The 16,279-nt window shown below is 51.8% G+C and overlaps 3 protein-coding genes across 7 annotated transcripts in view; 2 read left to right on the top strand and 1 right to left on the bottom strand.

Moving 5' to 3' along the window:
* Positions 1–1,365: 1,365 nt before the first annotated feature.
* Positions 1,366–4,363, top strand: GLMP (glycosylated lysosomal membrane protein). Of its 2 annotated transcripts, XM_023214035.1 has the most exons (6): positions 1,366–1,523; positions 2,036–2,293; positions 2,486–2,686; positions 2,814–3,032; positions 3,474–3,730; positions 3,841–4,363. In XM_023214035.1, exons 1-6 carry the CDS (start codon positions 1,404–1,406, stop codon positions 4,004–4,006), a joined length of 1,221 nt encoding a protein of 406 aa, XP_023069803.1. In that variant the 5' UTR covers positions 1,366–1,403; the 3' UTR covers positions 4,007–4,363. The 2 variants fall into 2 exon arrangements, with proteins under 2 accessions (XP_023069803.1, XP_023069804.1); XM_023214036.1 differs by lacking the exon at positions 3,474–3,730.
* Positions 4,309–14,917, bottom strand: TMEM79 (transmembrane protein 79). 4 transcript variants are annotated; one of them, XM_023214031.2, is made up of 4 exons: positions 14,420–14,917; positions 14,060–14,088; positions 10,998–12,285; positions 4,309–5,686 (listed from the first exon to the last, which is right to left on the bottom strand). In XM_023214031.2, the coding sequence occupies exons 3-4, from the start codon at positions 12,243–12,245 to the stop codon at positions 5,414–5,416; spliced, it is 1,521 nt and encodes a 506-aa protein (XP_023069799.1). In that variant the 5' UTR covers positions 12,246–12,285; positions 14,060–14,088; positions 14,420–14,917; the 3' UTR covers positions 4,309–5,413. The 4 variants fall into 4 exon arrangements, with proteins under 4 accessions (XP_023069799.1, XP_023069798.1, XP_023069800.1 ...); XM_023214030.2 differs by lacking the exon at positions 14,060–14,088 and adding an exon at positions 13,072–13,204; XM_023214032.2 differs by lacking the exon at positions 14,060–14,088 and having other exon boundaries at positions 10,998–11,211; positions 11,489–12,285.
* The window catches only part of SMG5 (SMG5 nonsense mediated mRNA decay factor), a 36,816-nt gene continuing 35,136 nt past the window's right edge, over positions 14,600–16,279 (top strand). The window contains exon 1 of the mRNA XM_023214028.2: positions 14,600–14,878. Coding sequence (XP_023069796.1) covers positions 14,805–14,878 — 74 coding nt within the window. The 5' untranslated portion in view covers positions 14,600–14,804. The remainder of the gene's footprint in view (positions 14,879–16,279) is intronic.

Genomic DNA, 16,279 nt, shown 5'->3' with positions numbered 1-16,279 from the left:
CCCGTCTCGGCCTCCCAAAGTGCTGGGATTACAGGCTTGAGCCACCGCCCCCGGCCATTTTTTGTATTTTTAATAGAGACAGGTTTCACCGTGTTTGCCAGGATGGTCTCGATCTCTCTCTCTCTCTCTCTTTCTTTCTTTCGACAGAGTTTTGCCTCTTGTTGCCCAGGCTGGAGTGCAATGTTGCGATCTCGGCTCACTGCAACCTCTGCCTCCTAGGTTCAAGCAATTCTCCTGCCTCAGCCTCCCAAGTAGCTGGGATTACAAGCGCCTGCCACCATGCCTGGCTAATTCTTGTATTTTTAGTAGAGATGGGGTTTCACCATATTGGTCAGGCTGGTCTTGAACTCCTCACCTTAAGTGATCCACTTGCCTCGGCCTCTCAAAGTGTTGGGATTACAGGCGTGAGCCACTGCGTCCAGCCTAGCTCCTTCTTTCAACATTTTTTTTTTTTTTCTTGAGATGGAATTTCACTCTTGTCGCCCTGGCTGGAGTGCAGTGGCACAATCTTGGCTCACTGCAACCTCTGCTACCCAGATTCAAGCCATTCTCCTGCCTCAGCCTCCTGAGTGGCTGGGGTTACAGGTGTTTGCCACCGGGATTACAGGGGCCTGCCACTGTGCCCAGCTAATTTTTTGTATTTTTAGTAGAGACGGGCTTTCACTATCGTGGCCAGGCTGGTCTTGAACTCCTGACCTCGTGGTCCACCTGCCTCGGTCTCCCAAAGTGCTGGGATTACAGGTGTGAGCCACTGCGCCCGGCCTTTTCTTTCAACATTTAACAAGTTGGCTTTTTCTGAAGTATGTTGTTGTTATTTAGTGACACATCTCTAAATATTTACAATTTTTGTTGAAATGTTAGGCAGGGAAGAACCACCACACTGTTCCACAGGGAAGAACCCCAGGGAGTTTCATAGTTCACAGAGAAGAAGAACCGCAGGGTTTCATGTGCTGGAGTAGAAAGCAGCTGTATGAGTTCCACAATGGGACAGGGTCGGGGACTTAAGGCAATGTGCTGGTCCTGCAGTAGTTCCCTGTTGGGTTTATTTTCTTTAACCTGTCTTTGTGTCAAAATGAGATTTCACGTTCCTCTTAAGACATGCCGTTTGAATACTGTATTTTTGGCATTGTCCAAGGAAGACTGAAAACTTGTAGCATGAATAACGTATTTTTTCACTTAAAATCTTGTGACTGTATTAAATTGTATTACTTGTAAGAGACTGTGACGTTTCCTGTTTTAAGATAGAATACAAAGTTGTTCTTTAATACATTAAATGGTGCTGAGGAAAGGAAATTTAAAAAAAAAGCAAAAACTGGTTTGGAGGCTCCGCCCTTGAAAGGGATCAGCTGAACATGAGTCATGTGACCCTCCGGCACCTCTTCCGTCGGCTGAATTGCGGCGGTATGCGCGGCTCTGTGGAGCACAGCTGGGGTTGGGGGCACTGTGCCCCCAGCCCCCTGCTCCTTTTGACTCTGCTTCTGTTTGCAGCCCCATTTGGCCTGCTGGGGGAGAAGACCCGCCAGGTGAGGGCCCTGGGGCTACAGCGATAGAAGTTTCAGGAAATGCTACCCTTGCAGGGTGGCTGGAACTGGGCATCCAGGGGCTAGGGGTGGAGGGCAGCTGCCAAGAGGAGGGTTCTTCAACCTGGAGGGTGTGGGAGATGGTCATGGGTCATGGGACGGGATTGTGGAGTAGGGTGAATGTGAGGGTGAAGTCTTAACCCCAACTCAGCCCTGGGTGACCCAGTCCAGGCAAGTGTTGAATGTTTTCTTCTTCCCAGCCCTGTGCCCTGACCTGCCCACCAGGGTCAGGGGAGTCCTGGCTGTACCCTCTACCCTACCCCTTTTCGGATATCCTGTACCCACTGCCCCTTACCCCAGTGTTCCCTTAGCTCCCGCACACATTCCTCTTGTCTAGTCCCCAAGATCCCATCTTTTCTCCAGCACTTTCCAAACCCCCCTCCCCTCAAACTTCTCTTTTGCCTGTGTCTCTCCTTGATCCTGTTCCCTCAACCCTCCACTACTCCATGTTCCAGGTGTCTCTGGAGGTCATCCCTAACTGGCTGGGTCCCGTGCAGAACCTGCTTCATATCCGGGCAGTGGGCACCAATTCCACACTGCACTATATGTGGAGCAGCTTGGGGCCTCTGGCAGTGGTGCTGGTGGCCACCAACACCCCCCACAGCACCCTGAGCGTCAACTGGAGCCGCCTGCTATCCCCTGAGCCCGATGGGGGCCTGATGGTGCTCCCCAAGGACAGCATTCAGTTTTCTTCTGCCCTTGTTTTTACCAGGGTGAGGAGGTTGGGAGAGAACCAAGGAGAAGAGTGCAGAGGAGAGAGTTCATCCCAATTAGAGGGTGGAACTAAAGACTAGGGGTGGTGAAATAGACTCAGATATGAAAGCCTTGGTAGGGGGTGAGTGGGAGGTGTGGTCTCGGGAGAAAAACAGAGGCAAGCCCAGTTCCACCCCACCCCCACCCTCCAGCTGCTTGAGTTTGACAGCACCAACGTGTCTGATACGGCAGCAAAGCCTCCAGGAACACCATATCCTCCATACTCGTTGGCTGATTTCTCTTGGAACAACATCACTGATTCATTGGATCCTGCCACCCTGAGTGCCACATTTCAAGGCCACCCCATGAACGACCCTACCAGGACTTTTGCCAGTGGCAGCCTGGCCTTCAGGGTAAGGGGTGGGAAATCGGAAAGACTCAAAAAGGCTGATTTGAGAGGATGGGATTTAATGATGGAGGTGGCCCTTAAGCACAGGCATCCAGCTATTTCCCACACCTCCCATGCTTCTTCCTTCCTAGGTCCAGGCCTTTTCCAGGTCCAGCCGACCAGCCCAACCCCCTCGCCTCCTGCACACAGCGGACACCTGTCAGCTAGAGGTGGCCCTGGTTGGAGCCTCTCCCCGAGGAAACCGTTCCCTGTTTGGGCTGGAGGTAGCCACACTGGGCCAGGGCCCTGACTGCCCCTCAATGCAGGAGCAGCACTCCATCGACGATGAATATGCACCTGCCGTCTTCCAGGTCAGGCTTCCTGGAGAGAGGCAGATGGGTGAGGAATATAGGTGGGATACCATTGGGACCTAAAACTCATTCAACCATTTGCCATTTAGCAACACTTTCTTTGGGTCGTTCAAGTGCTAGGCACTGTGCTAATGAATCTGACCCAGTCTCTGCCCTCAGTGGAGACAGACAGGCAGTGCAGTATGACTTACACTCTGGCAGGTGGAGATCTGCAAGGGGCCCGGGAGCCAAGAGGAGGGCTGAGTCCAGACTTGCGGGCTTGGAAAACAACTCAGTCCTCACCCAGTCGAACTCCCCATTTTTACAGAGGAGGGATTGAGGCCCTGCCTAGGACTCAGGACTCCTGTTGCTAGTCACAGATGAAGGCTGGGAGAGGCAGGGAAAAGAGGGTTGGGCACAGGTTGGTCCTCTTTACCCTCCCTTGTTTGCCTTTCTTCCCAGTTGGACCAGCTGCTGTGGGGCTCCCTCCCATCAGGCTTCGCACAGTGGCGACCAGTGGCTTACTCCCAGAAGCCGGGGGGCCGAGAATCAGCCCTGCCTTGCCAAGCTTCCCCTCTTCATCCTGCCTTGGCATACCCTCTTCCCCAGTCGCCCATTGTCCGAGCCTTCTTTGGGTCCCAGAGTAACTTCTGTGCCTTCAATCTGACGTTCGGGGCTTCCACAGGCCCTGGCTACTGGGACCAACACTACTTCAGCTGGTGAGAGCCAGGGCTTGGGCTGGGGGCTTGGGGAGTTGAAGTGGACCAAGGCTGAGCCTCCCAGCCTTTCCTCCTAAGCCCGCTTACCTCCCTCTCTCTGCTTGCTCTAGGTCGATGCTCCTGGGTGTGGGCTTCCCGCCAGTGGATGGCTTGTCCCCACTAGTCCTGGGCATCATGGCGGTGGCCCTGGGTGCCCCAGGACTCATGCTGCTAGTGGGAGGCTTGGTTCTGCTGCTGTACCACAAGAAGTACTCAGAGTACCAGTCCATAAATTAAGGCCCGCTCTCTGGAGGGAAGGACATTACTGGACCTGTCTTGTTGTGACTCAAAACTCTGGAGGTTGGAGTATCAAGTTCCAGTCGGCCCCTTCATTCCCCCATCTTGCTTTTCTGTGGAACCTCAGAGGCCAGCCTCAACTTCCTAGAGACCCCCAGGTGGGGCTTCCTTCATACCTTGCATGGGGAACTTTGGAGGGGGATGGAGGACAGGGCTATTGATAAGGTCCCCTTGGTGTTGCCTTCTTGCATCTCCACACATTTCCCTTGGATGGGACTTGCAGGCCTAAATGAGAGGCATTCTGACTGGTTGGCTGCCCTGGAAGGCAAGAAAATAGATATTTTTTTTTTCACAGGGTTCCAGTTTATTGATGTGTGAGTGTGGTTGGGCTGGTCTTGGGCTGGTTCCAGGGAATGGAAGGGCTAAGAGATGGGCTTGGAAGGCAAGTTTCTGTTTGAGGCTCTATTTCCTTGCTGTGGAACCAAGGAACCTGCCAGCTCCGCTCCACCAGGTAGAGCTAGGAAGTTTCTATTGTCATCTGAATTAAACAGGGAAGGGACACTGGAGACTAGGGAAGAAACAGGAAGAAAAAGCCAGCAAAGACTAGTAGTAATTTACTGTGACACACACACACTCATACTAGGTTAACATCAGCCACCACACCATCCAGGCACTTCCCGGCCACCACGTGTGAGCGCCCACGTGCACACACACACATACACACACCCCCACACACACCCGCTCTTGGGAGGCAGATTCCCCTGTCTGCTCCCCTCTTCCCGTGAGAGAGGCATGGCTTCTGGGCAGTTTAAAGGTGGGAAGTTACAGGGGCCTAAATAGGTAGAAGAGCAGCACCTCTGGACTGGCCAGCTGTAAATAGTCTTAACTGAGGCTAAGGGGCCCTAAGGCCAGTCATGGAGGGTCCTGAATCCAGATCCCCAGGAAGGTTTTCAGCAAACATCACAGTCCCATTTGATGTGATGCCCAGCCTCTATCCTTAAGGCATTTCCAGCGTCCTTGACGCACTGTGCTTAGACAACTGGCACAGAAGTGGTCAGGGCCTTGGCTGTGGCTCTGCCTCCTGCCTCACGGGAAGCCGGGGAGTGGACCAGAGTCCAGCATTAGGGAGCCCTTGTGGCAGTGGTGGGAGGCTGCTCAGGAAGGAGCTGTGCCTCTCCCCTGGTCCTGGCCCCATGCCCTCAGCATCCGTAAGAAACACGGCTGTCCACCTTTTTTCCTGCAAGAAAACTAAGTCCATCCCTTATGACTGTCCCGGGCACCAAAGGTGAAGGGCAGCCCGGGCAAGGGGAGAACTCTCATTGATTGGAGTCCCTGTTGGGGTAGTATCAGGGTTCCACCCACCGCGGTCCTAGGCCTGGGGGCGAAGTCCAGGACTGGCCACAAGGTTCAAGGACGTGTCAGACCCACGCCACTACCCACTACTCCGAGTGGGAGGGCGGAGCGGCTCAGCCCCAGGGGCGGGGCCTGTAGTCGGAGGCCGACCGGGCGTGGTCCGGGTAGTCCAGGCGGCTCTCGGTGGCAGTGAGCATGCGCTCCGGCTCCACCACGAACATGTAGTAGAGGTTCCACATCAGCATCGACAGCAGCGGCAGAAACGTCAGGCCGTAGCCGAAGCCTCGGAAGGAGCGGCCCACGGCGAAGGTCAGCCAGTAGATCAGACTGTGGGGGCAAGAAAAGGGTCAAGCTACTCTCGAGGGAAGCGCTTCAGTTTGGCAATAGGCTGACCGTGTGGGGAGTACATAGGGAGGCAGATGCAGTTGGTGGGTATGGCTGGTGCTTCCAAATACAGCCAAAGTTTATGCATTTAAAATGTGTTAGGCACAGTACTAATTACTATAAGTGATTGATTTTGACTTCCCCACATCTTTATGAAGTTGAGTATATTATTCCTTTCCCTCTTTTATTTACTTTTCGATTTATTTTTATTTTTTTAGAGACATGGTCTTGCTATGTTGCCAGTCTGGGCTCAAACTTCTGGCCTTGAGTGATTCTCTCACCTTAGACCCCTGAGTAGCTGGGATTACAGATGCGAGCCACCACACCTGGCTGTACAAACTTTAAAATGTTTGAGCAAATTCAATCAGTATAGTAAAATATCTTCCTTCCCTTTACTGATTCCCACCCTATTCTCCCCCACCCCCACCCCAGGCATCAATATTATGGTTTCTTGTGCACTAAGTGGTTTTTTAAATTATTATTATTATGTTGAGACGGAGTCTCGCTCTGTCACCCAGGCTGGAGTGCAGTGGCACAATCTCAGCTCACAGCAACCTCTGCCTCCTGGCTCCTGCCTCAGCCTCCCGAGTAGCTGGGACTACAGGTGCCCGCCACCATGCCTTGCTAATTTTTTGTATTTTTAGTAGAGACGGGGTTTCACCCAAGATGGTCTCAATCTCCTGACCTGATCATCTGCCCTCCTTGGCCTCCCAAAGTGCTGGGATCACAGAAGTGAGCCACCACGCCTAGCCCTTTTTTTTTTTTTAGAGATGGGGTCTTATTCTGTCAGCCAGGCTGGAGTGCAATGGCAGCCCCCAACTCCTGGGCTCAAGCAGTCCTTCCACCACAGCCTCCCAAGTAGCAGGGACTACAGGTGTGTGCCACCATGCCCAGCTGATTTTTAAAATTATTTTTGTAGAGATGAGGGTCTCAAACTCCTGGCTTCAAGCAGTTCTCCTGCCTTGGCCTCCCAAAGTGCTGAGATTACAGGTGTGAGCCACCATGTCCGGCAGATTTTTTCTTTTATTTATTTTTTCTTAAAGACCAGTGAGCTTTTCTTGGAGAAAGAAGAAGAAAGAAGGAAGAAGAAGAAGAAAGAAAGAAAGAAGGAGGAAGAAAGGGGAAGAAGAGCCAGTGTGATAGTACATTGAGTGATTTTTTAAAAAGTGCATATATGAGCAAAAAGTTATTTTTCCCTTTTTTGAAGTATGGCAGCATACTATATAGACTGTTCTCTGCATGTTTATTTTTTCCCCATTTAATTTATCCTGGAGATCATTTCATATCAATATAAAAATGGTTTTCCCATTCTTTTATAGCTGCAGTGTGTTCCACTGTATTTATCCTTTTGCAGATGAAGAAACTAAGATTCCAAAGGGGTTAAGTAAGACTCGTCCAAGATCACACATCTGGGAAATAGAAAAGTCATGATTTGAACCCAAGCCTGTTCATTACCTCCTCTTCTGCCAATGTGAGGGGCAGACGTAAAGAGGAGAGCAAAGAAGCCACCTCCAGGAGGGCTTGAAGCCCAGAGATGGGTCAGCCACAAATTTCGTGGAAGATTTGTTCAATACACACCCCTCAATGGAGGGAGGGAAGAGCAACTTGCTCTTACATAATTCATGTGCCTCTGTTCTTTTTCACCTGTGAAAGGGAGGGAAGAGTAACTGCTGCTTCTCTTCTGCACTAGGAAGCAGCACAGCATAATGAACCCCTACCAAATACCAGATTTTTTTTTGTTGTTCTTGTTGTTTTTTTTGAGATGGAGTCTCACTGTCGCCCAGGCTGGAGTGCAGTGGCCCAATCTTGGCTCACTGCAAGCTCCACCTCCTGGGTTCACGCCGTTCTCCTGCCTCAGCCTCTGGAGTAGCTGGGACTACAGGCGCCCACCACACCCGGCTAATTTTTTGTATTTTTAGTAGAGATGGGGTTTCACCGTGTTAGCCAGGATGGTCTCAATCTTCTGACCTGGTGACCCGCCCGCCTTGGCCTCCCAAAGTGCTGGGATTACAGGTGCCCACCACCACACCCAGCTAATTCTGTATTTTTATTAGAGATGGGGTTTTACCATGTTAGCCAGGATGGTCTCAATCTCCTGACCTCGTGATCCACCCGCCCTGGCCTCCCAAAGTGCTGGGATTACAGGCGTGAGCCACTGTGCCCAGCCCCAAGTACCAAATTGTTTTAAGTACTCTACATGAATTAACTCATTTAATCCCCATAACAACCTCATTTTACAGATGATGAAACAGGCACAAACTGCTTAATGAACTTGTCCATGGTAAAGAAGAAAGGACCCTGGATAAGAGAGGGAAGGGACCTGGATTCTAGTGCTGACACTATTGCTGACTGACCTGAGCAACTCTTCTCCCCTAATCTGTTGTGATTTCCCCTTTGTAAAATGGGAAGCCTGGACCAGACAATCACTGAGTCTTCCTTTAGCTCCCTGATTACTTTTACTGCTTAAGCCAACTTCTATCTGAGACCAGTATTCCCCAAGAGTTTGAGATGGGAGACTGAGTTACATGAGCAGGAACATATTTATTTCAGGAAAACCTACTGGGAGAAAATGCAAGGCTGCATGATGGTCAGGAGGCTGGTGGGACAACTGACTGCTGGACCACAATCAGAAGTGCTGGGAAGATTAATTTTAGCTCAACAGGAATAATATTTTATTTTAGCAAGCTACCTGGAATCCTGTATCAAAAGTAACAAGAGCAGGCCAGGCATGGTGGCTCACGCCTATAATCCCAGCACTTTGGGTGGCCGAGGCGGGTGGATTATCTGAGGTCAGGAGTTCGAGACTAGCCTGGCCAACATGGTGAAACCCTGTCTCTACTAAAAATACAAAAAAATTTAGCTGGGCATGGTGGCTCACACCTGTAATCTCAGCTACTCAGGGGGCAGACGCAGGAAAATTGCTTGAGCCCAGGATACAGAGGTTGTAGTGAGCTGAGATGGCGCCACTGCACTCCAGCCTGGGTAACAGAATAAGACACCGTCTCAAAAAAAAAAAAAAAAAAAAATGTAACAAGAGCATATGTATTAGGGAAAATGGAAAGAAAACACCTGCATTTGGGTTAAGAAATTCAAAGGTGCCTTCTAGGTAAGGTTAATAGTAGTTCATGTGAAAATACCCCTAAGGATTTTAGGCGATGGCAAAAAGTCTGAACGAAAGGAGAGTAAGGGCCAGGCGTGGTGGCTCACGCCTGTAATCCCAGCACTTTGGGAGCCCAAGGCGGGCAGATCACTTGAGGTCAGGAGTTCAAGACCAGCCTGGTCAACATGGTGAAACCCTGTCTCTCCTAAAAATACAAAACATTAGTTGGGCCTGGTGGTGGGCACCTATAATCCCAGCTACTTGGGAGGCTGAGGCAGGAGAATAGCTTGAACCCAGGAGGTGGAGATTGCAGTGAGCTTAGATCATGCCATTGTATTACCCAGCCTGGGCAACAAGAGTGAAACGCTGTCTCAAAAAAAAAAAGAGTAGAGTAAGAAGGCTGTGACAACAGCTCACATGTCCTTGGTTTGTATGAAGAAAAGGACAATACCCTCTACCAGGGCCCTCTCATCATTGACAAACAGGAAGAGGACAGTACCCTCAACCAGGCCCCCCAACCGTGACAGGCAGAGTTTCTTCCCAGGACAATGAAGAAATCAGGGCCATTTTGCAAAGCAGATACCAGGGGGACAGAGTGTTAGACTGGGGGGATTGAGAGGTTGTGTCAAATATCTAAATTTGTCCTAGGCAATTCTAGAGGTCAGAATCTGGGCAGAAATGTTTAGCGCAGTATGAAGAACTGTCTAACAATTAGTACCTTTAAAAATGGAAAAAGACTGGTTTATATGAAGAATTGAGTAATCAGCACACTGGGAAGTTGAGGCAGGAGGATTGCTTGAGGCCAGGAGTTTGAGACCAGCCTGGGCAACATAGTGAGACCTCATCTCTATTTTTTATTTTATTTTAATTAATTATTTATTTGTTTGAGCCAGAGTCTCGCTTTGTCACCCAGGCTGGAGGGCAATGACGCAATTTCGGCTCACTGCAACCTCCGCCTCCCAGGTTTAAGCAATTCTCCTTCCTTGGCCTCCTGAATAGCTGGGATTACAGATGCCCACCACCACACCCGGCTAATTTTTTGTATTTTTAGTAGAGCTGGGGTTTCACCTTGTTGGCCAAGCTGGTCTCGAGCTCCTGACCTTGTGATCCACCAGCCTCAGCCTCCCAAAGTACTGGAATTACAGGCGTGAGCCACTGTACCCGGCTATTTATTTTTTTGAGATGAAGTCTAGCTCTGTTGTCCAGGCTGGAGTGCAGTGGCACGATCTTGTCTCACTGCAATCTCTGCCTCCTGGGCTCAAGCAATTCTCCTGCCTCAGCCTCCTGAGTAGCTGAGACTACAGGTGTGCACCATCATGCTCAGCTAATTTTTGTATTTTTAGTAGAGACAGAGTCTCACCATGTTGGCCAGGCTGGTCTCGAACTCCTGACCTCAAGTGATCTGCCACCTGGGCCTCTTAAAGTGCTGAGATTACAGGAATGAGCCACTGCACCCAGCCTTGTCTCTATTTTGAAAAAATATATCTATTTTTAAGGCCGGGCGCGGTGGCTCAAGCCTGTAATCCCAGCACTTTGGGAGGCCGAGACGGGAGAATCACAAGGTCAGGAGATCGAGACCATCCTGGCTAATACAGTGAAACCCCGTCTCTACTAAAGAATACAAAAAACTAGCCGGGCGAGGTGGCGGGCGCCTGTAGTCCCAGCTACTCGGGAGGCTGAGGCAGGAAAATGGCGTGAACCCGGGAGGCAGAGCTTGCAGTGAGCTGAGATCCGGCCATTGCACTCCAGCCCGGGCGACAGAGCGAGACTCCGTCTCAAAAAAAAAAAAAAAAAAAAAAGAAAAAATATATCTAGTTTTAAGTTGTACATTTGGTCACAGGGGGTGTTCAGCTAGAGACCAAAACAGCTACCTGACTAGACTGCCACGGGAGTGGCTGCAATGGGTGCATGGATCTAGATGACACCTGAAAGCCTTTTTGTTCGACATGGTTATATGTATCTCTGAAATCAGCTTCCATCTGCTGACCAGCTGAAGTAAGGTACAAGAGAGAAGGTGGACTTATCTCCCCAGGGCACACATTTGGGCCAGTGTAGAATCCGGAAAGCTCCTGACTCTGACTCTCCAGACATTCAGATGCCTAGGTTCTCTAGCACCATTCCCTCTCCCATGCCCCACCCCCTGCCCCAACTTACCGGGAGATGGCAAAGAGACCAGTGAGCAGAGGGAGCAGTTTGAGGGTCTCCTGGGGCAGGTAAGTAGAAAGCACGGCCAGGTTGAAGAAGTAGAGGATAAAGAGCTGGATCGACTGGGCCACATATCGCCGGTGGATCTCCACTTCCCGCCGTGGCTCCCCAAAGGGCCGAAGGGCAGAAAAGCATAACAGGCTCAGCCCGTACACCAGGATCCCTGGGTGGAGTTGGGAAACACAGGGTAGGGTCAGAATAGGCAGGGTAAGGGCGCAAGAGGCAGTAAGATGGGGGCAGGTTCACTGTGGGCAGTGCATAGGCTCTACACAGTGGGGTGGAGTGGTCCTGGGAGGATATGGGCATGCAGACTGGCAGGGGGTGGGAGACCCTGAGGGGCCCAGGCCAAGTGAAGGGAAACCCTCCTGCTCCCCATGGCAGGCAGGCCCTGCCCTCCTCAAGTCCACTTCCCAATCTCCCCTTTCTTCTCACAGGCTCACCCAGCACAATGGGGAAGGTGGCAAAGACCCCGCAGCGCAGTGTGTAGATCAGGCGGGAACTCATGGTGGGCAGCCGTGGGACATCAAATGGCAGGAAGGCATATGCCCCGTATAGTAGGCAGGGGAAGAGGATGAGTGCAGCTCCCACGGAGGCCACAGCCCTTAGCCACTCACGGTCTCCACAGCTCCCGCAGCCCCCACAGGAACGGCCAGGCGGCCTCACCACTGCCTCAGCCCACTTGCGCTCAGTGGGGTCGGGCTGGGTGGCCCGGGGGGGCATGAAGGTTCGGCACTTGCCCTCGCCTGCCTCACAGCGCATGATAAGGTCTTCTTGGGGCCGCCGCTCGATGCACTGTAGGTCAATAGGCACGAAGGCACGGGCCGCTTTCTCAGGCAGCAGGTTGGCATCGTCTTCGGGCAGCTCCTCTAGCTTGGTAAGTGGTTCTGACTCAGGGGGCTCTGGTTCAATATCCCGCCAACCAGGGGGATCCGGGAACGGAGCACTGGGCTGAGGGCCAGTCCCCCAGGGCAAGGTGGCAGCCTCGCTTACTGTGCTGTCTAGACCATCCTCAGCCCCCTCTATGGCTGTGGGAGACCCGGTTGAAGACCCCACTCTGAGGGACTCAGCTCCTGGGGATTCGGCCCCACCTTCCCCTTCTGGCTGCCGGCCATTAGGAACCAAGGCCTGGGGTGAGCTCTTCTCTGGGGAATCAGACCTCTTCACTTCCAGCAGGGCCAGGGTCTCCTGTTCTGTCATCGTGGGGCCTCAGTTCTGGGATCTACAATGTCAAGTCATCCTGCAGGGAGCAGAGGAAAGCTCTGTCAGAAACCCCTGTCTTCTAGTTATTAGGACAGATTGACAGAACTCATACTCCCCAGGGCAACTGGTTTCATGGGCTTTGGCCCCTTCTGGAGCCTTACGGAGAACCTGGTACAGAGGAAGACGCTGAAACGGAGGAGGGAAGGAAGTGAGCAGCTGAAATGGAGGCACCCTTTCGACATCAAATGCCATCCAACAGGAGAGGGTGAGTCAAGGGGCACAGGCCCTGGCAGCTGTGGCCTCAGTCAGCCTCCACCCACGCCTTCTGTGCCCCTCCACCAAAACCCCTGGAGTCATGGCCACCCTAATGCAGGAACAGGAGGCAGAAGAGGTGTCTAGAACTTTGCCAAGTTTCGTTCCTACTGAGGATCTTGCTGTATGTAGACAGAGAAGCTTCCCCTCTACTGTCCCATCTCCCCTTCTCCCTGCATATCCCTGCTTGGAACCCTCCTGCATTCTAGGTGAGACCAGTGATTTGCCAACTAATCTGTCCCAAAAAGCTGGCAGTTGCAGGCACCCTCTTCCTTCATTGGTGCTTGGTCAGTTCCAAACTCCTCACTAGCCCACCTCATCCATCTCTGCAGGGCCTGGATCTGTTATTCCGGCATTTAGGTCTGATCATGACTGTTTTGTATGCCTTCTCTCCTGTCTTTCTCCCCTCCCTGCTGCCCTCCATCTCATTGCTTCTGGATGGGACTGATTCCCTCCCTTCATCTCAAGGGCCCTCTAAACCTTGCAGTTTGGACCCAGGACATCCTCTTACTTTCCATAGGAGTGGAGGGTCCCCAGCGTCCATCCGTCTGTCCGTCCGTCTGGGAAGGAGCTGCCCAGCTACCTGCTGGCTCTGCAAGTATTTCTCTCTGTCTCCCTCCCTTTACCTGTGTCTCAAAACCTGTCTGACCAGAGCAGGTGGGGCCCAGATTAAAGGGGCAGGCCCCGCCCTGCTGAATCTGCCGACAAAAAAAGCATTAGAGGAGGATGTCGTTCTTTCTGAAAGTTGGGATGCAGCTGGGCAAAGAGGTAAGTTCACATTCTAGGCAACTGGAATGTGTAGGAGCTCCCAGCTCAGGAAAGCAGAGGGAGAAAAGTGGATTTGTGCACCAAAGGGTGCTCGGAGTAGGCTGGGATACCCAGAGATGGAATCTGTACACTTATTCATTCAGTAAATATTTACTGGTCACCAATTATTAGCTAGGAACTATTCTAGGCAGACACAGAGGAGAACAAGATGACAGTCAAGGTCTCTGCCCTTGAGAAGCTTATGTTCTATTGGGGTAACAGATAATGAAGAAGCCTAGCAACTAAATCAATTAGACAATTTTTATAGGAAAGACCTCTTTGGTAAGGTAATATTTGAGCTGAAACCTGATGGGAAATCAGGAGTATGAGTGTTACAGGCAGAGGAACAGCAAGTGAAAGACCAATGGATGGGAAAGACTTAGGCTGTTTCAGGAACAGAAAGAAGATGGGTGGCTGAAGCCAGGAGTATAGCAGTAGAAGGGCAATTTATGTTCTCATTACAATTCGTACACAGGCAAAAGAAAAAAAAAAAAAAAACCCTTGCTTTTAAACTTAGGTTTAAGCTAAAACAAGACAAAGCAGTCACACTCCTAGCTGTGAGCCCACCTGCCCTGATATCCAATGTGAGGATCAGGAGATAGAAACGTGAGGGACTAGCTTCTCATTCCTATGAGTCCTTATCCCTAAAGTCATTTGAGCTTTGTGAGGGCAGGGATAGTTTGCTTGCTCACCTCTATGTGTCTAGAATCCTGCACTGTGGCTGGAAGACAGCAGTTCAATAAATGTTACTGGGTGGTAAGAGATAGATATGCAAGCTGGAAATCTTTGGGAGCGGAGCTGAAGGGCCGAGACGCTTGTACAAGTCATTTCTTCCAAGGCTTTACTCCTATGTGATGCTCGGCCTTTTCCAAGAAAACTTTCACATGCACTTTTTGTTTGTTTAAATTATGGGGGAAAAGGGAAAGCTGGAGTCACTCTAACCAGTAATCTGAAAGAGGCTTGGTTCAAACGGGGAGGCGGGAAAGGGGCAGAAGGATGGACCAAATGACCACTGTAGGACAAAGCAGTCACCCTCCTAGCTGTAAGCTCACCTGCCCTGATCCAGTTAAGCTTTGGCCGCCTCAGTGGGTACACTGTCCGTTCTCTGATAGCTTTGCCAATAAAGTTTTTCGCAAGGGTTTGGAGAAGCCAGAAAGAGGCCATGCTGCCCAGAGTTAGTTCTGGCAACTTCCCGGGAGGGAAAACGAGTTTCGCGAGATTTGGTAGCAGCAGGCCACTGGTCCGCAACTGTGCGGCTGCCATCGCGAGATTTGCCAGGCGGAGGAGGAGCTGTCGCGGGCAGCCGCCTCACAGCGATGGCGGCCGAGCAGGGCCGGCGGCGGCGGCGGCTGCGGCTACGGCCGGAGACTGCAGTGGTGGTGGTAGTGGTGGGTGGCGGGGGCCTGTGACCGGGAGCTGCCCCCGGACCCGGGCACCATGAGCCAAGGCCCCCCCACAGGGGAGAGCAGCGAGCCCGAAGCAAAAGTCCTCCATACTAAGCGGCTTTACCGGTGAGAGGGGCCAGGGCGTGAGAGCAGCCGCCGAGGGAAGTGGGGAGACGACGAGGGGCGGGGCTTCCCGGGCGGGCGGGGCCCGTGTGTCGGGGTAAGGTGCGGGCAAGGAAGGAGGGTGCAATTTTGGAGGCGGGGCGGGGTCCCGTAGTAACTCGAGATGGAACTGAAAGGGGAATTGGGTGGGTGGGAGGTTTGGAGGGAAGCACGTGGAGGAATCCCCTCTGCAGTGAGCTTGCTTGGGGCGGGCACTAAGCTTTGTGGAGTTCGGGTAATAGGGTGGGAATTGAAGGCTGGAAGGGTTGGGTAGGTGAAGGTGGGGTCACAGGTGTAGAAAAACCCGGAAGGGAACGGTGCTTGGAATCCTGTGGGATTTACAAGGAAGAGTCTTGGGCTGAAGTCCGTAGAGCTAGGCTCAGGTCCATCCTTTGCCACTCTCTCACGATGTGACCTTGGGCCTCAGTTTCTTTATCCTTAAAAATAAAGATTTGAATTGGATGTGCCGTAAAGTCCCATACAGCTCTAATTTTGAGGAGTCTGAATGAGAAAGTCTTGGCCTGGAAGGGCCGCGAACGACTTTGTGTCCAGAGCGTTCTTGGGATCTGGGAGGCAATTCCGGGCACCTGGGGACGCCTGAGTCCTGCCTTCCTCCCGGCCTCATGACTGTAGTCTCTTGCCAGGCAACTTCCGTTCCTGGTTTCTGATTTCCATAATGCCACCCACGCTCCACAAGTCACATCTTCAGCCCTTCAGCCCTCTGTTAGGAACAGGCCCGAATGAGCTCTTCCCATCGAAGGTGGAGGATTTGTTGTGTAGGTCAGCTAGAACATGGGCTCCATAACTGGGTCAGAATAGGACGAAGCGTGGAAACTGAGTTTTGTGCTTTCTACTACCGAGTAGAGTTTGGGGTTTTCATTTAGCTCGGGCTTTATAGAACACGGATGCTTGCATGAGAAGACGACCCTCAGAGCCTTGGCCCCATTTTGGCAGTGAAAGAGTCAGGAGCATGTTGTCTTTTCCTCTTTGAGTAGGCATCCTGCCTTCTCTGGCTTTGTAAGCCAGAGGCAGAGGGGACTATAGGCTGCTCCAAAAATAGAAAAGTAATTCAATCTAGCGGCCCCAGGGCTCCCACTATGAGCTGCCCCAAGCAGTCCCCAGGCGGGTGAGGAGTTGGCCAGGGGCGGCACGTGTGCCTCATCATGCTGCCGAGTGTCAGTGCTGCCAGTCAGACAGCGCGTGGGCAGTGTCTGCAGTATTCCTTGTCTCCAGCTTTTGGGGATGGCTCTAGTCATCCTTCCAGTTGTCGTTAAATGTAGTTCTTTCTTAAACCACTACATTCACAGGACTAACCTAAGTTGATGTGTTTGCCTGTGTGGCTTACCTATGTGCACATGGGTGTAA

The sequence above is a fragment of the Piliocolobus tephrosceles genome, chromosome 1 (genome assembly GCF_002776525.5).
Source record: "Piliocolobus tephrosceles isolate RC106 chromosome 1, ASM277652v3, whole genome shotgun sequence".
NCBI classification, from domain to species: domain Eukaryota; kingdom Metazoa; phylum Chordata; class Mammalia; order Primates; family Cercopithecidae; genus Piliocolobus; species Piliocolobus tephrosceles.
This window is presented reverse-complemented; position numbering and strand designations above follow the sequence as displayed.